This window comes from Alosa pseudoharengus, unplaced genomic scaffold (assembly GCF_046254945.1).
Source record: "Alosa pseudoharengus isolate Yale_2024_CS ecotype anadromous, Long Island Sound unplaced genomic scaffold, YU_APseudo_1.1 YU_APseudo_1.1_scf_24, whole genome shotgun sequence".
NCBI lineage: Eukaryota > Metazoa > Chordata > Actinopteri > Clupeiformes > Clupeidae > Alosa > Alosa pseudoharengus.
The window spans coordinates 27,786,293-27,811,292 of record NW_027468689.1 but is presented as its reverse complement, the minus strand read 5'-3'; the positions used below and the strand labels follow the sequence as shown (position 1 = coordinate 27,811,292).

The 25,000-nt window shown below is 43.1% G+C and overlaps 3 protein-coding genes and 1 long non-coding RNA gene across 4 annotated transcripts in view; all 4 read right to left on the bottom strand.

The window, feature by feature from the left end:
* gad1b (glutamate decarboxylase 1b) overlaps window positions 1-6,334 on the bottom strand; it is an 18,235-nt gene extending 11,901 nt beyond the window's left edge. The window contains exons 1-4 of the mRNA XM_076302724.1: window positions 6,259-6,334; window positions 4,202-4,264; window positions 1,382-1,531; window positions 872-1,114 (exon numbers count right to left, since the gene is read on the bottom strand). Of these exons, the coding sequence (XP_076158839.1) occupies window positions 872-1,114; window positions 1,382-1,531; window positions 4,202-4,264; window positions 6,259-6,334 (532 nt within the window). The remainder of the gene's footprint in view (window positions 1-871; window positions 1,115-1,381; window positions 1,532-4,201; window positions 4,265-6,258) is intronic.
* Window positions 6,335-10,159: 3,825 nt separating this feature from the next.
* On the bottom strand, window positions 10,160-13,455 carry erich2 (glutamate-rich 2). The gene is made up of 5 exons (XM_076302723.1): window positions 13,443-13,455; window positions 12,892-13,154; window positions 12,230-12,287; window positions 11,511-11,582; window positions 10,160-10,833 (listed from the first exon to the last, which is right to left on the bottom strand). Exons 3-5 carry the CDS (start codon window positions 12,270-12,272, stop codon window positions 10,571-10,573), a joined length of 378 nt encoding a protein of 125 aa, XP_076158838.1. The 5' UTR covers window positions 12,273-12,287; window positions 12,892-13,154; window positions 13,443-13,455; the 3' UTR covers window positions 10,160-10,570.
* Window positions 13,456-13,462: 7 nt separating this feature from the next.
* LOC143142035 (uncharacterized) lies at window positions 13,463-14,823 on the bottom strand. The gene is made up of 5 exons (XR_012990863.1): window positions 14,674-14,823; window positions 14,441-14,483; window positions 14,276-14,312; window positions 13,938-14,024; window positions 13,463-13,540 (listed from the first exon to the last, which is right to left on the bottom strand). It is a non-coding gene; the product is annotated as an uncharacterized LOC143142035 (long non-coding RNA).
* A 1,197-nt stretch (window positions 14,824-16,020) lies between these two features.
* Window positions 16,021-17,451, bottom strand: sp5b (Sp5 transcription factor b). Its single transcript, XM_076302537.1, has 2 exons — window positions 17,401-17,451; window positions 16,021-17,118 (listed from the first exon to the last, which is right to left on the bottom strand). The coding sequence occupies exons 1-2, from the start codon at window positions 17,449-17,451 to the stop codon at window positions 16,021-16,023; spliced, it is 1,149 nt and encodes a 382-aa protein (XP_076158652.1).
* Between the last annotated feature and the right edge of the window lie 7,549 nt (window positions 17,452-25,000).

Genomic DNA, 25,000 nt, shown 5'->3' with positions numbered 1-25,000 from the left:
TTAAACAATTTGCTTAGACTTTTTGTCTCGTGAATTTACGTGGACATTATGTGGTCCTTATTTTAAATGGCCTGTTTCATGTAAATTGTTTTTCTGTTCATGGATTATCATAGGGTAGGTTGGTCCTTCACTTAATATATTGAATTTGCAGTTGAAATAATAGCCTACAACGTTGCCCTCCAAAGAGGGGTGGTGGTGGCAGCGGATTAAATGAAGGAAATTGTTTTTAATGATAGTTCAACAGGAGTTAGCTCCCATCATGTTTCAGCACCACGGACAGCACATTTTCTCGGGCGGTTGTAACAACTGCTTTCGTGATACGTTTTATTTCTTCCTCTATCTGAAAAACACGACACGTTTTGCCTCATTGATATGGGTTCCTTGTTTTAAATAAGGCGACACCTATTAGAGGAACTAACTTTTTAAGTGATTGTAAAACCATTTTAAATAGCCACAGGCCAGTCGTGGTTTAATTTGAAAGAGAAACAAGCAGTCAACAAAATTACCCAGAGTACAATAACCTGTCGGTGTGATTTGTTTTATGGCGGGAATGCCTCGACTAAAAGGGTACTTTATGTAAGCTCTGAACTATCATAAAAAGTCTCCTGACTAAACACGCACAGGCCCATTTTTAGCTATGTTGAAATGAAGACGCGATTCTGACATCAAAAAAATAAAATAAAAATAAGCCCATTTCATAGACTGATTAAGCCAAATCGTGACATTGATCTACAACCGTCGATTTTAACATCACCAAAACGTGCATACAAGGGCCTGTTTGTCTATTTTAAAGGAGATTGTTTTCATTTTCATTTCATCTTACATTTGGCGTACAGAAACCAATTTCTATGTTCGTTTTAGCATAGCCTACCTGTCCGCACGCCGTATTTTAGTGTGTCTCGGCAGTCCACAAGGATCTGTTCAAGTGACTCTGGCTGGTCAGAGAGCTCGAGGTTGAAGCCCTCCATGCCCTCTAGCAGCTGGTGCGGGTGGTGGAAGTCCAGCACTTTGGTGGACCTATCAAAGGTCTTGCGCACGTAGGTGGTGAGGATCTCCACAACTTCCAGCAAGAACTGCATGGTGGGCTCCTCTCCATTTTTGGCCGGCAGTAGATCTGGTAAAGATATGTATGTTCTTGTTTTGCATATGTATATTATAAATACACCAACATGTATTTAGTAGGCTGTATAACATGCACAGCGATGCCGCTCATGTATTGTTTTAGCCAAAAATAACTTTAAAGTAAACTGTTCACGTTACCAAAGTAACTGTTTAATAACTTTAGCGTTTCTTTTGAGATGTTATGGGCGTTACGATCAGAAAGTAACACACTTAACTGAAATAATTTGAAGTCTACCAAGTATGCATGCCTGTTACTCACCCCGAGCGAAAAGGTTGGAGAAGTCAACCTCAGTGCGCCTGAATCGGGCATCCCGTTCGCTGTTCTCGAGTTCGTTTTTTGAAGATTGCTCCTTAAGGGCACTGACGATACGACTCTTCTCCTCCAGACTGTTGTTCTTTTGCAGGAAGCCTGCGTTGTTACAGGGAGCAGAAGAGGGGTGAAACGGGCAGTTGTCACTATTTAGCATGGTTGCGGTAAGGGTTCAAGAAATCACTTGGAAAAAAAGTTACTCATGTTCTCCTGTTGCAAACTGTGAATGCGAGGATGGAGCCGTTAGGCCAATATATACTTGATCCCCATGTTTACAGTGGGTGCTATTTATAGTTACAGAAACCCTAAGGGGTTTGTCGTATGACATCAACAGCCTTGCAGCAAGGGGGCAGGGTAGGGGCAAATGATCACATTACAACCCACACGCTCACTCGCTCACAGGGGGTGGTTCGGGGAGGAGTCCTCAAACCTTTGGGCCTCAGTAAATTTGTCCGAAACCCCCACTCCTCCTCCTCGCCCAACCCCGCATCGACTCCACTTGACAACCTGCCGAGACGCAGCCACAGTGGTGGGTCCATGCCATTAAGACACCTTGGACCAGTTTGATAGAGTGCGCGCGCCTCAAAAGGTAATGTTGTATAAGCGATATTTTATGGCAGCTACTTTATCGACAAGATTTGTAATGCATTACCACAAGCAGACCTGGAAATATGGGTTCAACACGGACACACACACACGCGCGCGCGCGCGCGCACACACACACACACACACACACACACACACACACACACACACACACACACACACACACAGACACACACACAAATTATGAAAATTAATTTTGATCTAGTCCAGCCATGAATACATTTGGATTCTAATCCTTAAAAACCGCACCGTCAGTTTTATTAACGCGAATATTAACTGTAGCCTATAGCTTTAAATTATACAAGGTCTAATTGTATAATAGTATATAGTCTCAAAGGGCCTAAACAGTAAACCCGTATGACCCACTTGGAACAATTAACTGTGGAAACTGTGTGTGACAGCAACAAAAAAATGCTTCCCACATACAGACGGTCTTCACTAGGCTACCATAGTGTGGTTGTTATCGCCTGGGTGCATGCGGACATATCTCATCTATCTCGCTACAACGGGAGGCTGCCGCTTGGTGCTTTAATCACAACAGCAGTAATCTGTGATTTTCAGGAAGGACCGTTCCAGACAGATAAAGGCCAGTGATTGTTGAAAAGTACACATTATTTTTTATTTAGGTCGATTATGACTTCTTGTCAACTGTGCAAGCTGTTGACATGAGCGCAATTAGCGTCAATATGTAGATAGTTGTTATAGCTTATACCTATAGGCATATATATTATATAATTATATATTTTGGGGGATCTGAGGGGAAAAAAATGAAAACTCCCGTCTTAATTTAAAACAACCATCGTGAGAAAAGAATGCAGCCAACAATCAAAATAAATGATTGATATATACAACTCATGTTGCATTCTAGAATAACACATGAATGCCTATAATTCGAAAAGAAAAATGTTACATTCATGGCTATTGCAGGCATTTCCAAAATGGCTTAAATATGCCAATAAATAGGCACAACAAATTGATTCTTTACTATTTTTGTGCTGCCACATTGATCATTCCATTGGTAATTATCCATTAGCCTAGATGGCGCATCCTTTCCAGCAAGTGACCAAATAAATATATAACAGAAAAAAAAATGCATACATGCATCTGACTTTTTTCACTGAAAGGCTTTATGTGTTTTTAAAAATAGGCCGACACATGTGGGTCAACATGAAAAGCTAATTATACTTTTTTGTTGATAACCAACCGGGGACGAGAATTCCTCTGACGTCAAAGTAAAAGTAATATGAGTGTAGGTGTATATAAAATCTGTTTGGCAGTCCTTGAAAACATCCAGAAGAATCGACTTGGGTTCACCTGAAGAGTATGTTATGTTTAAGACTGAGTTCAGATTGATGCCTATAGCTGCCGAATATATAATATCTATTGTAAGTTTTAGACCACACGTTATACTCGAGGATCACCGTTATCTCCACTTCCTCAGAATATTTTATCGGGCTGTAAAACCCTGTCAGGTGTATCAGCGAGGTGCCGAGCAGAGACCAGGAGACAAAATCGTCAGCCTGCATACCGGAACAATTAAATGACATCCCACGCTGCACAGCATCCTGAATTAGAAAAGCAAACCCAAAGGGCAGTCCACGCTGTCACTGAGTCCGAATTTATTATGGCCTAATTTGACTTCAGACTACATGCCATGTTAAAATATGCATGTTTTAATAGTTTTTTTTAAAATATATAGAACCTTGAAAGCATGCAGGTCTACATATTTTCAGGGGGGGGGGGGGGCAGAGAGAGAGAGAGAGATGTTGTCTTTTGTTGGCTGGCTTTGTTCAATGAATAAAAGCCATCTTCAGAGATGCAAGGAGACATGGTGCGAACAGGGGGAGACAAAAGCCTCCGCCCGCATACCCTGTGTGGCCTACGGGCTAAATGACTGTGCGCCGCTGACCTTTGGTGAGATGGGAATAGGCAGTGACAGTTTGCCCCCCCCCTCCCCCTTGTTTCCTTACATACACCATCATACAAGATACACAGTTGGAAGAAAGAGGAACATAAAGAACAAGGTCGACAAAAACATGTCATTCGGGGACTAGTTTGGTTTTTCATATACATAATATAAATAGCCTTTATTCATGCTCAACTTGTGACCTGACCTGAGGAGTAGGACAGTGTAGGTGTGCGTAAGAGGCGTATCCAACTTACCGCATATCTTCATCCCCAGCTTCCTCGTGCAGCCATGTGCTACGCCGCACCATGCATCATATGCTAAAACGAGACGTTTGGGAGAACTATTGAATAACCGACATTTTGATTTGAGTATGCTGACTCTCACTCGCTGGTGGTGGGGATGGCTCGGAAGCAGCGCGAAATGGAGGAGAAGCAGAGCAGAAGGCCGGAGGCAGGCAGCGTGAGCTCGGGAGGGGATGGCTGTTTGGAAGCGGCGCTTTGCTGGTGTGTTATGTGTAGCCTATGTGTGTGTGTGTGTGTGTGGGGGGGGGGGGGGGGGGGGGGGGTAATACTCAGTCACATTCGAGAATTCTCCGATTCCGCCAGGCAATCAATAGAGGCCATCAGAGAGGCGAGGGGGCTAATGAACGCTGGCACACATCCGGCAAAGCGGCGCTTTAAAATAAACGGCCATGAAATGAGGTCGGGAACGAGTGCAGAAATTAATTGGGTGAGACGCGGTGTTTGACTGGCGGAGACTTGCATGATTGGCCGTCCGGCGGCCAGAGAAAGGGCTACGAAAAGCGTCTAGAATTTAGCATCTTAAGAGCCAAGCACGCCCGTGGGCCTGTCTAGCAGCAGGCAAGCAGCGTTTTGCAATCAGATGTGTATGCAGAAAATAACCATTAGGAATAATGGAAAATGAAAATACACTCAAACATTATGAGAAATAAAAGAACAGGAGTATTCTTTGCATGAACACAGCTTATGACTTCATGTAAGACTTGTGTGACAATTGTATCGTGCAGAAAAGCAGGATGGACTTGGATGCAAAGGCTAAATATGTCCTCACTGATTGATGGGTTATGGAGGTAAATCCACATGCACACGTTTTAGAGGCGAGTGACTGGTATGGATTGTGTTGTTGTTGTTGTGGCTGTTGGTGTTTGGACCTCAGGCGGTTCGGCTCAGTTGGTGCCGGCTCGAGGCGTATAGCTGTCAGCCCCTTGCCGCGACACTGACAGAGCGTGCCGCCTCAGGTCAGTGCGCGTGAGATAGAGCGTGGCAGGGAGATAATGGCAACACGACCAGCAGCAGTGTACACGCACACACACACACACACACACACACACACACACACACACACACAAATATTGGCCTATGTATTCAATCCATTCTTTTCATCCTTTCAAAGTAGGCTACTAACCATCATATAGTGGAAATAGGTCTGCATTTTACTTCCATATCGAATAAAGGTAAAATGTACCGTTTTAAGCGTGGTTTTACTGAAGAAAGACATAAAAGGAAAAGAAGGGAGCCTGCAGTAATTTAAATCAATTATGTCATTCAAGTCGTCAAGCACTCGATGCCTGATTACAGCTCGAACATTGCCAGTTCCATTAAAAGAGAACAAAATGCGTGAGTCATTACGAGTGGCTGCAATCAGACCTATTTTCCATTTAATTATACAGAACCCAACAAACTCCAACAGCGGGGATAATGGCTCTTTCTTAGCCTACTACATTTAAGTAAAAAAAAAAAACAGATTTCATTTTATAGAAAATGAAAATAATCCAAGAAATAATCATGTAAATAATAATAACAATATTATTATTATTATTATTATTATTATTATTATTATTATTATTTTGTAGGCTACAGTAGGCTGTATTAGCCTACTGTAAATTTTATTGTTTATTGGTATGAACAGCGATTGGATTAATTATAAGGATTGACATTACAGTAAAACCCAGTAGGCTAAATAATACTTATATTCGGTATTAGTCTTGTTTGGTAGGCTATATCATTTGGGACAGGCTGCACCCATACTTGTGTCATGGGGTTTTGTATTTTGTTTTTAACATGTTATCAGGGTAGGCTTACTCGCTCCACTTAATATGTTTATGTTTATGGTTCTTAGCAGATGCTTTTGTCCAAAGCGACTTACAATGACATGATATAAGTTGGGGTGCAATGCATGCGATCTGTCAGATAATAGACATTCCACAGCTTGATTTTTTTAGCGGGTGATAAATGCTGCTGCACAGGATGTAAACAACCCGAGCCAGACGTGCTTCATGAAGGAGACCTACTTGTAGATGGTGGTCGTAAATTAGTCGAGTTGGGATCCGGGTCGCCGGCAGAGGAGGAAGGTGCTGAAGCCGCCATCAGTTTGCCAAAGCGGGACAATACACTTGAACGTGCGTGCTGTCACCCGCAGCCAAAACCCGTTGAAGCTGGACTAAGAGATCAAATGGGGCACTGCAAGGAAAATAGAAATGTTTGTAGAAACAAACGACCATGTCATCACAAAACAATCACCCCTTCATAGTAGCCTAAACTGCGGTATTATTTTATGTATTATTTCCCAACTCTAGAACCGGAATACGCATTTGGTGAAACTAGAAGCACTGCCCAGTAGTTTATAGACACAATCAGCCACATTTGTTCTTGAGCGTCAATCGAAATTCCAAAATTGTCCAACGTGATAAATCAGTGTCTGCGAAAGAGACTATTCGTCTCTCGCTATTCACACAGCCCAATGCTAGCGGGACGGAGGCTCTGTCTTCTGTCAAGTGCAGAAATGTGGTCGGCGATAACATCGCGCGCATTCAATTATACGCAGCCAAGAGACAGAAAATGTGTCAGTGGTGGCTATTAATGGGTCACGAGCCCCCCTATAACTACGAAATCGACTCCCGGAGTACATCTGGACACCATGCCAAGTTTCGGATGAAGTTTATTTCTCGCAGATGGACAACAGACGCCTCTTCTGTCGTCCTAGGTAGCTAGCTCGCTCTGGGCGTTGCAGTCAAACGGGGCGCACCAGACCATGAAGTCCAACTTAATTGCCTCAAAGAGCCAAGCGCTTTTAAAAACGAAGTCTATAAATCAGCCGTATTGGACAATATTGTATGTACAATGCCTGCAATTAATCGTGTCGTAATGTAAAAATATGACATTATAGCTGCCCTTGTGAAACAATTGGTAACAAAAAATAACGAAATTAAGTTATGGAGCATATAATTAGGCTAGTTATTTAAATATTTTCGATGACAGCGCAGTCTTATTTGAATAATGGCCCATTGGAAAAAGGGCTCGAACGATTGATTTACAAAATACCATATCGATTCCCCAATTCAGATTATCTTCAAATAACTCCAGCCAGCGACCATCAGTCAATGTCATCGTGTGTGAGAAATTGTGAATGAACGAACGTTATCGCCGTGCTTAAAATTACCACATGCTCCATAACTAATGATATCTTAATTATGTTTCAATTAGATTTCGTTAAGAAAGCATAGAAATAAGACATCCCAATCGACAGGTCGTTTGTTTAGACGTTCTAGGAAAAGTCCATTCATTTCATAATTAGACTACTGTTTTCATCCGTTCAAACGTTTTATCAGACACATAAACATGACAGCTGTTGATAAACGTGACATAACCCGCATAGAAGAATATAAATGAATAGGCTGTTTCTGATGTCCTTACCGTAATGCCAGTCACAGGTGTTCTGACTGCTCGCTAGAATCCAACTAGGAAGGCAGAGCCGGAGTAACACCTTGTAGCCGCGCAGTGGTCAGAGTTGAGAAACACTCCCAAAGAACAACATCCAAATATTAATTCGGAAAGACCCATCCAGTGCTGCACGTTTTCCAAACGAAGTTTGTATTGTTTGTTGTTTCTATTTATCTTTTACCAGAAAGCACATTAATATACTTTTTTATCCGTTTCTGCGTGTGCACGCGTGAGTCTCCCGTTTCTCCTCCGATCTGAAACTGGCCCCTAAGTAGGCTATTGAGCAAATCCACTTTGTGCAGAATAACCAGCGGTGGATCGTTGCGCTTGGTCTTTGGACGTGACTTTCCTCGCTGGTGTTAGTCCTTCGGGATTTATATCAGTGAGGAATCCCACGCACACTGGTGGACAGGACAAGTTTGACCCTATGAGCAACACATTACGTCCATAAAACAAAGCCATTCAGTGAAGGAGGAGGAGGAGGAGAGAAGATAGAAGGAGAGAGACAGAGGGGCGGGGGCGGGGGGGCAACCGAGAGCCTGCAGCCAAAACAAAGAGTATAATGTTTCCTCTTTCTCTCTCTTTCTATGATTTCATTGGTGGTGTTTTGTTGTGCGGGGCATCATAATGGCATACTCTGTTTGTGAGTGCGAGATCACCGGGGGATATCAGCCCTGTAGCCTACACTTCACTTCATGGACTATCATTTTAAACAGTATTTTTTTTAATACAAGATTTCCACTTCATTGAAATGGAGGAAAGTCTATATTGAGTAGTTTCAATAGCCTATATTAGAAAGTGAGGGTCACAAGCGATCTTAAGTCCACGGGGTGGCGCCAAAGAATCAATATCGTGGACACTGACACTCTCGTTTAGGAATGATGGATAGCAACTGTGAATATTAATATGGATCCCTATAGTAGTTTTTTTATGATCATACATGTTGAAAGCCCTTCATATGCTTCAGTCAAAATCATACAAAAACGGCTGCCTTTCTTTCTTGTTTAAATGTCTTCAAACTGTCAAACCTGAGGCTAACTGTAAAATCACCTTTCTCGACAATCAAAACATCCAATTTGGATTTTTTACATGTTTAATTACATGTGTAGTTCAATAATATGGCATAGACTACTATTTAATAAATCGATTTGCATCTTCAAGGCTGTGGGATATGAAGAACACCTGCTCACGGGTGTAATAGTCATCTATAGGATGATGACCTTGTATGTTTCAGTGCATGGTGTTTAACTGCCATAGCACGCTCAATGTCATGAGAATGTCCTTGGATTTTGAAATGGTAATGTTACCCAAGGGCGCCCGTAGACGCGACGCGGTTGCGCTTCTCTGGATTCAGCACTTGGACAGCTCCGGTTGGCTACAGGTTCTTGCGAAACTACACGATCCGTGACTTCAGTTATGACGAACGCTGGGCTTAAAACGTTTTAGTGCGCATGTGGCTTACACAACCACGTTATTTATTTATTTGTTTCTAAACCCTGTTTAGGATCTGCCAATGGAATTCCTGGAGACAACAAGTAACATTTGTCTATGTATTTTCAATATATTGATTTGTTTATCAAGTGTAGCTTAAGAGGGAAACACTACTATGCAATAGCATTTGGTCTTAGAAACTTCGCAATGGACATACTAACATGTAGGGGCACTTGAAAGTTCCTTCACCTCACGCGAAGATACACCTGTAGGTGGCGGCAAAAGATGATTCATTAACATGCCATCGGGTGGCATCATTTACCAGAAATTAGCAGCGCTGACACTTCAGACGTCAGACTATAAAAACTATTTACCCTCAGTAACAGATTAACATCGGGCAGCATCATTATCCAGAAATGATCAGATGCACTAACACGTGCACTTAGACATTAGGGATGCGTTTTCCAAAACCATAGTAGTTAAAGCAACACCAAAGCGTTTTTTGTACCTTAAAATAATGTTTCCAAACATTTATATTTCCGTGGTTCATCAACTCGTAACAGGGTGAACGGCACTTCTGCATTCGCTTTGCGGCCCTCTATCGGCTATAACAGCACTATGTAAGTTTGCCGGGTAGCGGATCTGTAGTTCGATGGAATGAGACATAAGAAACTACAAATTTGACATGCATGATGTCGCAATACATCGTAATTTCATAAAATCATGCAACATATTCTACCTTGTCTATGGACATCGTTATTTGCAAAGCCGTTGTGGATAAACAAATAGCGTGCGTGCGACAGAGGAAAAGTTATTTGGTGTTGCTTTAACCTGTTTGCAACTTAAATGATTGGCAATGCGAAATTTAGTTAGTTTCTAACTTAGTTAACAACTATGGTTTTGGAAAAACGCGTCTCAGAACGACTTACAGTCAGTAAGGGGACATAGATAGTAATAATATATAATTTTATTTTTTTCCATTTTAACAAATGGAGTGACCTACCTCACTCCTTAGGTGCACACACTGTTAGAATATACAGAATGACCTAGAAAGAGTGACCCTCCTGATAAACAGGGTGTCAGTCTAAAACACACTACTCCAAAAAGTGAACTTGAAGACAAATGGAGGAAGAGAAGAAAGGGTGGAAGCTGGTTCAGATGTGTTTCATTGAATAGTAGTTGATGATAACGCATAAAGTCATTTAAGTGATACAGTGTGAAAAGTTTGTATCTTTTAGCAAGAGAAGAACAAAAGCTCATCAACCACTTGCCAAATTAACATCTTATTTTTTTATTTTTAATAGAGTAAAGCAGTTTTCAACACTAAATGTGTGTGTGAATATGTCTGTGTGTTTTTAATATTATATTACATAAATAAATGCATGCACACACACACAGCAGGAGTAAGTGAGTAACAGAGAGAAAACTGGGCCGAGACACGGCTGTCCAACACTATGGGATGACCGCTGCTCTCTTACAGCGCTCCTGCTCCTCACTCACTCTCTTCTCCTCCTCGAACTCATCGCTGTCTTCTTCAGAGGACGAGGACGATGAAGAGGAACTCTCAGAGTTGTCCGTCTGCTCTTCACTATCATCACTGTCGTCATCATGCTCATCACCATCATCGTCATCATCATCATCATCAGGGTCGTCGTCTTCTTCCTCACTGCTGCAACCTGTATCGTCCTGTCCCCTCTGCTCCTCTGCCTCTTGTGCTGGTGAGCATTTCAAAGATGTGAAACTAGCAAGAGATAAACTTGCTAATGAACTCAATCTGCCCTATACAAAACCATACAGTAACCGATGGTAACACTGGGGAGTGGCCAGCTATGGATGGCTTAGGCTCTGTAACTGGGACAATGTGGCACATAAAATCCTTTTAAAATATTACATGCTTGCCATTATCTTAGCTTTAAGTAAGTACTTCATTACACTTAATATTAATCCCTTGCTCTTAACTTTTTTTTCCGTTCAGTTTATATCACCTTTTTACATGTAAGACAAAATGATGCCATTAATCAACTTTTAATCTGCCCACAACTTATAACATTTAGAAAGCAATTATCAATTTGCCATGGTTAAAGACATTAATAGCCATGCAGCTGCCTGGCTCCGTAAAGAAGAGGATGATTAAAATATAAAAGAAGAGTGGAAGACACAATCTTCTAATTTTCTAATAAAAATGTAAATCACTCAATTTTAGGCCATAGGATACAGTTAGAGAAGCAGAATAAACCGATTCTGGGGCTATGGAAATTAAACAATAACAACTACATAGAGTTAAAAGAGGTTTTATTACAAAGCTGTGAACGATCATATCTACAGAGAGAGAGAGAGAGAGAGAGAGAGAGAGAGAGAGAGAGCGTGGGTATGATTTGTCCTTCTGACTTACCGATCAGTAATCTCTCTTCAATAAGTGGCATGAACACTTTTGCCTCTGGGTTTTCTGGCTCATAAATGAGAACTGTGAAAAGAAGGGAAAGAAAGAAAAAAAGAAAGATGGTAAAGGGATAAATTTGATGACCAACAGTAGTTCAGTCAGGCAGACAACCTGAGACACAAGATGCCTTGTGTTCCAGACTGCAGTCGAAAGGAACAAGTTTCCATCTATGTATCTATCTTTCTATCTATGGACAAATTTAAGACATGCTTCTGTGCAGAGCTATTATAACTAGGTAAATGATCAACAATTAAAATGATATTACCACAGCAGCTCAGTTCAACTCAGCCATGGTGAGAGTATCAATCATTAGAGGAGAGAAAGCAGCCTCGTCACCGCATGAGGAATTTTTATCGTTTCATTTTAAAGAATTAGTCATCATTATCTTTGCTGCCAGTACAGCCAACCATTTAATGGGTAGATTTGTGGGCTGTGAGCACTTATAACTGTTACTGAGATCTCCCAGCAGACAGTAAGTGTGTGTGTGTGTGTGTGTGTGTGTATGTGTGTCTGTGTGTGTCAAACAGTGTGTGTGTGTGTGTAGACAGAGGGATTATACAATTGACATCAACTTCAGTCTATTAAAAACAGAATATTTTGTAGCCATTGATCACTGTGTAGAGCAAACACAGTTAGGGGTGTGACATGTCCAGTGACTTTAGTCCACTTACTCATCTGACAAAGTTTCTGACATAGCGGGTAGTCCTTCTCCATCACCGCTTTCAAGAACTGGAGGGAGAAATCCAAACATGTAGATGCACAAAATTATTTTTTTCCATCATGAAGAAGTGGTTGACTGATGTTGGATTACACTTCCCACTGGATGACATATCCAGCTTTAACTTTTTAGGGTATTTAATATTTTTGTTTACCTGACAGGAGCTTATACGTAAGCCTGTCTCACATATATGTCCAAACACAACCACATATACAAGCATGTGTGTATTAACACATATACATGGGTGCACACACACACACACACACACAAACACACCATGCTAAATTCCCACATGAAGCAAAACTTTTTCTCTCAAAAACTGCTTGATTGCCTTAAATGTTCTTTAAGTGAGTGTGGAAGGGAAACCTGAGGTGCATTCAAATTCGGCAAACATTGGTGAAAGTTCGTTTTCTCTGAACAGTTAAATTTGAGTGATTTGATGTGCATTCCATTTGTAACGGTAATTGCATTGTTACCTTCGTCAAGCTCACGTCCAGCTCCACTGTATGTTTGCGAAGAACTACCTCCTCAGACTGAGTGTTTGCAAACGTTCGCCTATGTTTGCGAATTTGAACGCACCTCAGGTGAGTCTCCTCCTGTTGTGAGATAAGTTACCTCAGCCAGAAGCTCTAAAGGAGCAGTGTGCGCAGGCCCCTCACTGTACTCCACTTCCTCCTCCTCCTCCTCCTCACTGGGGCTTTGGTCCCGCTGAAGTTGAGCCTGGATGTCGGAAGTGCCGCTATGATCACACTCCCCACGCGTAGTGCGTGAGGCTGAGGGGGCATTCACCTGCTCTTTGTGCTGTTCTGTCACCACCACCGCCGGCCGTGGCGCAGCACTCGCCTGTCTCAATACATCGGCCTGACATGCTGACCCAGCTGAAAATGTTCCAACAAATATGGACCTCTGTAAATGCATGCTTCACCGTACACACAAATCTTAGCAGCATCTGTACAAATCTCCTGAGGCAGATGGGAAGGATCACTCATGGTTATGGACTTCTCATTGTGACTCAGGAAATGTGTCAATGTTTTTGTCTCCTCTGACATTCTGTGACATTGTTTTTCTGTTTCTGTCATGCAATTAACAGCAGACATTTGATAAGGAGCTGTGACAAGACAGAAAGTGTGTGCTTGGTGACCTGTGGCACAGAGTTGTTCACTTACTGGAAGCTGGAGGCTGAAATGGCTGTTTAACTGTTTTACACCCACTCTCTGTCTCATCTTTATGGGGCAGGGCTGGGGATATTGCATGCTCTCCAGTACTGGAATGGTTCAGTGGAATAGGAGGGAAAATAATTTATTGGTGACCCTTTTTTTACAGTTTTTCACTGCTATGCCTCATTGGGCAGCAAACTGAACGAGACCGAGAGGAAAAGGGATGTAAAGTTATGAAGTCTCCGAAATCTCACACAAGTGATTCAAAACGATAACAACAGACTTAGCCTGAATTATGCTTCTCCTTGCAAATGTAGCCCTATATTTACAGATGTGAAGAAAATTAAGGTTTAGAAATGTAACAAAACACATATTCTTAAGATAGGTCTCCTGTTTTACGTTTACAACAACTCAATTTTTCCTTTGCACAAGGCAAACTACAATAAAGTTTTAGGTTGCTAAATCTACAATAATGATCAATCAGATTTTTTTTGCCTTTCTTACCCATTCAACTTTGCTTTAGGAGATCTGGTTGTTTTGGTGACTCTCTGGTCTTTTCCAGCTGCATTAAGAACAGCCCTTGCCACTGCCCTGAGCAGGAGACAGACTCATTGTTGTGAAAACCATGGCATCTGACAGGCCTACTACAGCCAACATCTAAAAAAATATTTAGGCCTTGAGTCCGTTTTTAACTGACAAAATAAAGTTTGTTTAAAGTCTAGATGACAAAAAGCACTTATGTACCACCAATGAATTTACGTTTTATCCCATGTGCTTCGTTTGAGAACCAGTTAAGGTAGCCTTCAATAGGTTAAATTCTGTGGACATAAGGCTACACCTACCGTGATTTACTGTGGACGGACTCATTAGGCGCGGGCTCTGTGGAGCAAGGCAAACATATGCAGTCAATTTCCGTCGGGGCTGCAATTATTGCAAGGTCATTTGTGCGATCCAAAAGGTCAGAGCCACACAGATTTAGCAAGTTTGCATTGAATGTATTAGCTTACCTCCTCCAGCATTAACTGTGTTTAACTGTGTGGCGAGCGAGCCCTGAAAAATAAACGCACATGCGCACAAAGATACACAGGCAGACAGGCAGAGATTGACACAGACCAGACAGAAAGACAGACAGACACACAAATACTCAAAGATAAATAGACTAGCATAAGAGTGCATATAAGCCTACACTTAGTATGCTTTGTGAAAGGCAATTTTCCAAAAGTACAAAGCCTAGGCCTACCTTTGATTCAGAGCGACCATTTGTGGACGTCCCGATACATTGTAACGTTGATCTGGTTGAGGCAAACAAAGGATAGGCTACATCAGGTCTAGGCTACTCAATATGTCATTCGACACACACAAATAGTCTTGCAAAGATATGTGTAGTAGTAGACTACTAGGCTACTTGTCGCCAAATAAAGGATTTTACGCATAACGTTAGTTATCGCTGCTAGCTGCTAGTTCTAGTCCTGCGGAGACAGAAACGGGCGAGCCAAAATGTTGACGTTACCCACCTGCTCATCTTGCCTACTCGGCGAAGTTGCGATCAGTGAATGAAACAAATTACCAGTAGATGTATACCAGCAAATAGCTAACTTAGTAGTTAGTTAGTTATATGTCACTGCAGGTCCGTCGGCACGGCAAAAGTTGGACACACACAAGATGCATCAAACTATCAACAAGCAGCCAGCTACGCAGCGGTAGATGGAGAGAGACAGGGCAGGAAGCGAAACAAACTTTCGTTCCCATAGCAACTGGTAAACACGCGCATTGCCTGTTAAGGACTGCTGCTGTCAGTCGCATTAGACTAGGCTGCAAACTAAACCATCCCTTCTGTTTAACGTCAATAGATTAAAGTTAGTGGAAACAAAATAGTTTTTCAAATTGAGTTTAAAGAAATAAAAATGCTGTCTATTTAGACAGTGTTGTTAGACAGCAAGATAGGCTACACTCAGATTATTAAGTCTGTTACAATTTTCTTTGGAATTCATAAAGTAGCCTAGGACTAGGCTATTTATCTAGATTCTATCTGTCCTAGCTAGATTTGATACGTTCTGTTCATAAAACATGAATAGGCTCCTACACCAACATACGCACAGAAACAAATCATCATGGTAGTCAAAGTAGGCTAGGCCTACCTAAATCCACATTTGACATTCAGCCTAAACCGGTGGCTGTCACGAGAAGAAATGCGCAATTTGACTACAGTTGTGCGAATTTGACTTTATTGTTTTTAATTCATTCGATTTCGAGTATTCGGGCTACTTCATGATTTCATAAAATGTAATTTGTATTCAACATGCATTAACCACCCCAGAAAGAACTAAAGGATACATAGACTTTTGTTCAACAAAAGCTTTCAAATATGCCTATTTACAAACTGATGTGTGTCAAGTGTCAGTTAGGCAGCCATTGTTTGTTGTAGGCTATTAGATTTTGATTTGTAGGCTACCTAACAGCGCACTGTGAAAATTGTAAAAAGTTAGAAATAGCCAAAAGTTGCATTTCTTTTTCCAGGTTAATGGCACAATTGTCATATCTTATTTTCCCGGGATACTAAATCCATTTAGTAGGCTATAAAGTTGATTCAGTAGTTTCTTGTGTCCTCCCTTTTCACTTGACCGAAGATTCGGTGTGGCACTCTGCCCTTCTTGCCCTGGTGCGTCTTCACGTGCTTGGCCAGGTGGTCGCTGCGCATGAAGCGCTTGCAACAGTCCGGACAGGCGAAGCGCTTCTCACCCGTGTGTGTGCGCAGGTGTCTCTGCAACTCGTCGGAGCGCGTGAAACTCTTCCCGCAAAACAGCCAGTTGCACACGAACGGCCGCTCACCTGAGTGCCAACGTAAGTGCGCTTTGAGATGCGAAGTTTTGCCGTAAACCTTTCCACAGCCCGGAATGTGGCAGATGTGTTGCTTTTTCTTCCCGGGCTCTTCAGTGGAAGGGCTGGAGTTCTGGCAGTTGGGACACCTGCACCTACGACATCTGCGCGCTCCACTAAGTGACGATTTCGAATGGAACAGAGCCGCAATCTGTGTCTGATAGTGCGCAAACTCTGTATGTCCCAAAACCAAACCTCTCTGCAATGGGAACCGGTGCGCGGTGAGAGACGTGGAATGACTGACGTGGGTCCCCTGCTGTAAACTCCACCATGGAATATCCTCCCCGATGCCCTGCGGTAGATGTCTGGATTGCTGGCTATGAACCAGACCATGTCCATGTCCTGGAACAAAACTTGACATCGAGGCTGCTATGGGCGCTGTCGTAGCTGTGTAAGTTACAGTCGGGACATATGTGGGCGTGCAACTCGCCTGCAGTGATTGCACAGAACAAGGCAGCATCTTGACCGGTGGAAAATCATACGGATATCCCGGGTCAGCTGGTGGGGTGAGAGGAAGAGGAAGTTCGTGATGTGCAGAAAAGGACGAGTGGATATTTGTGGAGAGGGGGGCTTTTGGAGAAAGTCCCAAAGTGGAATTATTCGTGAAAGCACCCTGCGCAACGCCATCGTTACTCCACGGATGGAAGAGCCTTGACGGAGAACTCAAAGTCGTGTCATAGGAATACTGGACTTGGAGAGGCTCCCCGGGGCTGGAACTCTGGTGATGCCCAATGCGGTTACAGGTGGCAGCCAGAAGAGCAAGAGGTGAATGCCTGGTGGTTTCCGGTGAGGAGTTTGGCGTCCGATCCTGAAAGGATAACATCATTCTTTTCAGACATTGAGTTCCCGGGAAAGTTGCATGAACGTTTTACTTCCACTTTCAGAATAATTCTGCTCTTCAAAAGTTGAACAGCGCTCTCCAGATAAAGTAGAAACTTGTCTCACGTTTAGTTTAAATTCTACTCCTACTTCTAGTGTATACTAGGCTCAGAATATGCTGAAAAGTAGGTAGGCTACGTACCATGTGACAAAAGCCATTTGGTTATCATAATTCAAATATAGCCTACCAATATCACAAAACTCAACAAACCTGAAGAAAAGCTTGAAGTGTATCATTCCGCATGACATCAACTGCTCCCATGGCCACCTGTGTTTTTATTCTGTTACAAAATCCTTGAAATATACACCCGTTTATATATTCTTCAACCAAAAATAACAAACTGTCCAATGATCACAGAGTGACTCTGTTCTAATGTTCTAACTCACAAGATACCCCGGACCAACTGGAGAGGGTGGAATCGCTTCTTAGAATGTCATAAAGACTTTGGTGGGCCGCCAGCCAGTAAGAAATAAGATTTATTACTTTGAAGTTTGCCGCTGCCCAATCATCAGAGAATAGCAGCTCTTTTGTAAGGGGAGCGCAGCTCCTTTGAATCCACAAAGCTCCCACGGAGTGTTTGTTGTTCTGGATAAAAGGACTGATTATGAAGGGGGTGGTATGGGGTGGAGATAAAGGCGGGACAATTAATGAATTAATCTCTATGAGCGAAATGTATGTACACAAATAATTGGATTTTCTTGATCAAAGACACCGGAGGCGACGGGAGCTTTCGGAAACCCGGCGCGTGCCCTTTCACTGTATGAGATTAGGATCCGCAGTTCACGGTGTAACGCCCTGTTCGCCTGTGTAACCGTCGGCTGTGTCCGTGAACAACTTCATCACAGAGCACATCACAGGGGGAATGACAAACGGCTGTAGAACAAAACAACTGCATTGAGTTACCTGGCATTGAGGCCTACATACTCCCTGACTGTGAAGTTGCCTAGGAGGGTATGCTATTCTACACGAAGCTTCAAATGACTGCAACACAAATTTATTCTCGTTTAGAGGTCCTAAATCGCTAGACTATTTATGCAATTGTGCCATGCAAATGGACATGATTTTCTCTCGAATGCTCAAACTGTAGCAGCACGAATGGGAAAGCTAAATCTTTAATGATGCCTTTGATCTGAGGACTGTTTACTTGATCCCCTTTCAGTCGCCTTTGGAGACATGACATTCCAAAGGCAAACAGTACAAGTCACTTTTTTTGTTGAAAAGATAACAAGTTGAAAAGATTCAGCAAATTCTGCAATGTGTAGGGCACTTTCTCTTAGGTGCAGTAGCAGTGCATTGGCCAAGTCTAGTTTGACTTCAGCAAAGATCCTTATCTTGTTATGCATTAGGGAAAGCCACCTGTCATTGACACAGGAGTCCGTGTGTTCTGGATAAGATCATTTGCTTTGAAGGGATTATTTTGCTGAAAACCTCCCACCAGTGAAGTTCAGCCAATGACCCGACTCAATGGAGGCACTTTACAAAACGTAATGCTTACACTGAAGAACTAGAATAATTGATAATGCTTTGGGGGACTTTTAGAGAGAGAGAGAGAGAGAACTGTGAGGCAACTAGAAGGCTACCACAGGCTTCCAAAAGCGTCTCATATTAGAGCAACATCTGTGGATTTCCTGTGGCCGACAACAAAGCTGGGCTCTGTTCACTCTGCGTTGTGCTTTGAAGTCGTGCTCCAGCAGAATGCTGCCATTGTTCATCCTGCACAACACGTGGGTTCTCCCGACTTTGCTCTCTGTAATTTAAAAAGATTTCCAAGGTAACCCGACACTTCTCGCTCTTCTATTTTCCCCCTCTGCTAACCTTTGAGGAAGAGTGAGAGTTCCTCTTCAAAAGCCAAAAAGCGCTGTAGCCCAGGGTCACACGCTCAGACTAAATCGTTTTGAATTTAGCGCCGTCTCTGAACTCTGTGTGTGGTGCGACACTGCCCCCAGGCCATACATGAGCAACCCCTTTCAAACATCTGAGGGCCCACAGGTCCAACACACACACACACACACACACACACCTCTTAGTTGTATTGTCTGAAACACTCTGTGGCTGTACTAACATGACCCTCAGACCTGCAGCAGCATGGGCAGCATGGTGTTTCAGGTGGTCGGTTGCACTGACTGTGTGACTAGATTGAAACAAAAGCCAGTGCTCTTAATGAGACAATGAGACAAGAACAAAGATGCTGTCGAATTCAGGAACAAAGATGCTGTCGAAGCCAGTAAGTGTTTTCCGGACAGGATGTAGTAGGCCGTGGCAAGCAAGAAAGAGAACGGAAATGGACACACACACACACACACACACATACACAGACACACACACACACTTTTCTGCTATAACTTTCCCTCAAAGTGTAGTTTAACCTGAGTATGCAGGCACCTGTTCTGTGTGCAGATGACCATGGACCGGGTCAGAGTGGCCAGTCCTCAGAAGGGGTTCCATTCAGACACTGTCTTTGAAGCCCTCGGCCAACCAACCCAGCCAGCTAAAACAATGGCGTGGAGATGGAGCCTGTGCTTGTGAAGCTAAAGCATCAAGCCCTCTTCAAAGCCTGAGGATGTTTGAAGAGCATGTGACTCAGATGTGTTTAGAACAATGGATTTTTTTTTTGGTGTGATCACGAAAAATATGCTATGCACTCAGAAGAGATAGCTGATTTTTGTGGCAAGAGGCATGGTTTTTATTGATGTCATAAATAGCATGGAAGTTTTGTATGCACGAAACAGTTGGTTGCTTACTGCATGTTACTCCTTGTCTGTTTGTCTGTGGGGTGACTCAGGTTACCTTGGTCAGGTCAGTCAACCCCACTCCCTGTTTCCTTCAGAAAATGAACATGCAAATGTTACCTAGAATTAAGTTTAATAAAGAGAAAACATCCCCAGACAATGAAATGCAATTGAAATGGGCCCAATCGGTTTCAAAGGCAGCGGACTAAAGCCACAGAGAAGGAGAACCATGGACAACCAACCTCTGGAGATGGAGTCTTAGAGGAAAGTCCCGGGTATCGCTTATTACTGGCCCGCATTACTGTGGCCAGCCCTCTCTTTTGCATGGACGTTCTCTTTTGCACGGAGAGAAAATAAAGGGCGAGCTGATTGGGGCCAGGGGCATCGGGGGAGAGGGGCTCCAGCTAATGGATTCAGAACACTTTAAAGAGACACTCCAGGGTGCAGTGGCGGCCTATTTTACATTGGACTGTTCTTCAGAGGAGAGAAAAGGAACTCAGAGCCACGCAGTGTCTCTCTCACAGACTCATAGTATAAACACACACACACACACACACACACACAACTGAACTGTAATATGGCAAGAAACCTTTAATTATTGCTAGAAGAACTAATGGGGAACAGGATCTTACACACACACACACAGACTTTCACACCGACTCACAAGCACTTGATCACAGAGGCGTTGTAGCAATTATCCTGAGAAAAGCCCTCCTTTGCCATGAGGGATATTAACACATGTTACCTTATCTGTGGGGACTGCGCTCTTCTGATCTCTGAGTGGATGTCTGTCATTAGTCGCAGTGACATATGCCGTGTCCTTCATTAAAGCTCAGCACACACAGACATCCACAGGCAATTACGGACAGCAACTGAAGTTACAGTGCTCCGCTTTTTGCTGTGTGTGTGTGTGTCTGTGTGCAAAGGAGGGATTGATCACACTTTCTTTCTATCTTTTCTCAAAGATCAAAATCGAAATGGAAAGGATTGGTCTCTAGCCACACAGGAAACTATGCATATCACTCATTTCAAATGTGAATTGGTGTGCACTTGAATTCAGCCTCCCAACCCACATACAAAACACCATGACACTGATGAAAGAAACACCAGTGTTGCCATCTGCTACAGCCTCAGTTCACAGGATTTCCTCCTCTGAACTGTGAAGAGGACAACGTGGGTCCACAACCACAAACCACTAGAACGGGCAGGTAGGAATGAGCAGGCGGGCACAAGCAGGGCAGACTCAGGTGAAGACGGGGCAGACTGGGACAGTAACGGGAACGGTGACTGGAATTGTGACTTAGAACAATAATGGGCATGGGGACGGGACTGGGAACAGAGACACAGACGGGGACAAAGACTGGCATGGTGACGTGGACAGAGACTGGGACAGACTGGGAAGGACATTCACAAACAGGGGTCGACAGACACTCAAGAACAGGGGTAGACAGAGACAGAGGTTGAGGGGGCCGGACAGACAGAGGTTGGCGGGGCCGACTCGGGCGGATGCGGGGCCGACTCGGGCGACTGGGCCGCAGGCATGGCCACCAGGGTGGCACAAAGTCTCTTAATCCCTGCAGGATCCTGACATTATTTTTGTTTGACCCAGACCCAAGGAATAGACTTGACATTTTAGAACAAGACAACAACCCTTAGGCATAGTAAACCTTTTACCATTTCTCACCTCACATCACCAGCACATTTGATTTGCCCTCACAGAGACCACAGAGCTTTATTGGCCTACACAACTCCTTGACATCCACATAATCTTGCTAAACAAACTAAGTGAGATCAATCGTGACAGAATGAGGAGTGACCTCCCAATCTGCTCAAGTCTCCTCCGACGTCAGCAATGAGACCAAAGTCTGGAACCATGTTTTATATGAGCAAACAACACAGAGTGTGCAGTTTGACAGTTACACAGTTATTTGCCCATGCAAAGTATTGTTAGAGAGGAGGAAGAGGAATATAAAACCACCCAGCTATCACACATGTATGGTCGCCAAAAGTTTTGGAGGTGTCGCGAAATGATTTGCAGTCTGGATTAGACATTTTTCTAAAGGTTTTTAGTCAAAGGCTGCCATTGACATAATGCCTTTGGTGTTTACACAGCCTATGAGAGAAGACATTTTCTGCATTTGCTTACAATGCCAATCTTCGAAACCAAATTCCACCAATTAGAGAGAAGGGGGTCGCGAGACTTGGCCCATGTTTTTTGGGGGGTCGCCAGACAAAAAGTTTAAGAACCACTGGTGTAGAGGTCAAGGATCAGGACTTCCAATAGAACCCCAAAAGGTTGAGTTGATCCCCAACATTGTGCCCCTAAATGAGGCACTTAAACCCAAGTTGCTCCTGAGAGGCTGTCCCTGTAGTTACTTCACTGCCAAGTCATCCTGGATCAGAGCATCTGCTAAATGACAAATAATGTGATGTAAAATAATGTAAACATTATGAGGTCTGAAGGAAAATCAGGAGAATGTATCTCAGCTGCAGCTTTCATATCCTGCCAGGAAACAGCTTCTCTGTCGGACAATTATGCCTTGTCGCAATGACTTTATTTATTCATGCAACACTGCAGCCAGTCTGTTTGTTGTCAATCACTGAAAGGAGGATGTGTCTTTCATTTTCTCTTATCTTTCTTCTTGTCTTGACCTTCTCAAAATGCAGTCTGTGAGAGAAAAGAAGACGTTGTGTTTGGCATAAATTCAGAAACTTAGTGTGTATGTATGTAGCCTACTAATATGTTCATATCTGCAGATGAATGTTTATTTATTTGTGTGTGGATGTGTGAGTGTGCATTTATGTAAAATAAATAAACATTTTACAGTAATCGGTCCAAATAATATCTTTTAGTTCATTTTATGTAGTTACATATTAATAAACACTTAGCCCATATGTAGCAGATTTGAGGGTATAGGCATGACTGTGGAATGGTTGCAGATGATGGCTAAAGGATTGACACACTGGAAGCATTAGCCAGGTGTGATGAGAAGAAGTCTGGAAGAATGTGTGGGGTAGTTACAATGTTGGAATGGTGAAATGGTAGGCCTCAGTTAGCATTCATTTTTTAAATTCATACCCACACACACAGACCTTTGGGGGGGGGGGGGTCTCCTAATTCCCTAAACAAGCTAGTTCTTCATATAAACACACACACACACACACACACACACACACACAAAGTGGTTCATATTGATTTTGTGTCAAACCTGTGTGAGCGTGTGTGTATTTGTGTGTGTTTGTACACGTGGGTGTGCAGATGCTGATGGTATCAGGAGCCTCCGCATGGTCCCCCCCCACCCTCCCATTTCTTCTGATCAAAGGGGCGCGTAAGGGCCGACTGAGTGAACATGGCGCTCGCCTTTGATAAACCGCATCAATTATTCAACATGAGGCCAGACGCCGCTGCGTGAACGCCACTGATAAGGAGCGGAGGGCTCCAGACAACAGACGGGTAGAGAGATCAGAGACCCACCACCACCAGCCTGACCTGAGCTGCTGGGAGCGTAGGTGGGCATAGACTGGGCTGTTTACACACTTACACACACACACACACACACACGCACACACTCACGCACACACACACATGCACACACACGCACGAACACTCACATGCACACACGCACACACTTACACATGCACACACACACACCCTCACACACACACACACACACACACACACACACACACTCATACACACTCATGCACACACACACACGCGCAAACACGCACATGCACAAACACGCACATGCACACACACACATACACAAACCACGTGTTGATGAGCAATTAAAGAAACCAGAAGACACAATAAATGAGACCACCAACAATGTAGTCCTCGGTGCTGTCTTGAGTGACGGTAACCTCTTTTATCTACTGTATCTTTAATTATGTCATCAGGCTCTGTTCTATTTTGCCATCTTTCAATGACATTTCATATTTTATATTAATTTCAAACAGAGTATTCATTATTAATATTGTCAACAATTCATGTAAAACAGAATAACCACTACATTGCATAATTATACAGTAGATAGATAGATAGATAGATAGATAGATAGATAGACAGACAATGAGTACAAGAAATGGTTTGCCATTGGCTGAAGCCATGAAGGTGATATGCTTGATGATATGATTGTGTCCAGTTTCACAGTATTCCCCAATTTTCCAAAATGGCAATCACTGAGATCCCAGTCCAAGTCTCTCCTTAGCGGTCAATTCATCCTTCATTGACAAGTGAGTCGTCAGTGCCTTTGAGTTTCAAAACATAAAAAACAAATCACAAAAATAGACTCTTAACCACATCACCCCGAGAGTGCGCAGAGAAACGTAGAGTCCAAATCAGACGAAGAATGAAATGTCAAAGAGCAACGCCGAATAAAAGGTCTCAGAAACACACTGGTGTGAGAAAACACTATTTCAGCGAAAATTACACTATTATTACTAATTACACATTACTCGAGAGCCAATCACTGTGAGGAGAGACAGAGAGCCATGGGGCTGGTGAGATCCATCTTTACATGAAACACAACGAAAGCAAATTTCTGTTGAAGCCTGCACGGAAGACAAGAGAGGGTGCTTTAGGAATGTTCGTGTGTGTTTGTGTGTGTGTGTTTGTGTGTGTGTGTGTGTGTGTGTGTGTGTGTGTGTGTGTGTGTGTGTGTGTGTGTGTGTGTGTGTGTGTGTGTGTGTGTGTGTTGGAGTAGTGAGTGAGTTTGGGGTATAGGGACCAGCGAAGTACAGACGGGGGGACAGGGGTGGGCTGGCTGACTGCTAATGATGTTCCAAACCTGGCTGGAGAAAATCTCCAATTCCCAGAGAAAGTACTTCAAAGTGCCTGTATCAGCCTTAATTATACAGTGTGGCCTTGAAGGAACGCTGCGGATCCTTTGCCTGGTCTACCTACATCTAGGTGAGCTTTGACTCATGCTGTAGACTTTATTCTTAATTGCACAGCACAAGTGCAAGAAAACTGTAAACAGAAACTGAACTTGCCTGATAGGGTGTCCTTGACTGAGTTGATAATGTGTTTTAGTTAATGCTAATGATCACAGGGGGGTATGTTGTTGTACAAACATTTG

Coding starts and splice junctions, on each gene's coding strand:
- erich2 (XM_076302723.1), bottom strand. CDS start 12,272: ATGGAGAAGGACTACCCGCTATGTCAGAAACTTTGTCAGATGA. Junction 11,583..12,229: donor TCAGAAACTTTGTCAGATGA/GTAAGTGGACTA, acceptor TTCTTTTCACAG/TTCTCATTTATGAGCCAGAA. Junction 10,834..11,510: donor TGAAGAGAGATTACTGATCG/GTAAGTCAGAAG, acceptor AATGCTCACCAG/CACAAGAGGCAGAGGAGCAG.
- sp5b (XM_076302537.1), bottom strand. CDS start 17,451: ATGGGAGCAGTTGATGTCATGCGGAATGATACACTTCAAGCTTTTCTT. Junction 17,119..17,400: donor CACTTCAAGCTTTTCTTCAG/GTTTGTTGAGTT, acceptor TTATCCTTTCAG/GATCGGACGCCAAACTCCTC.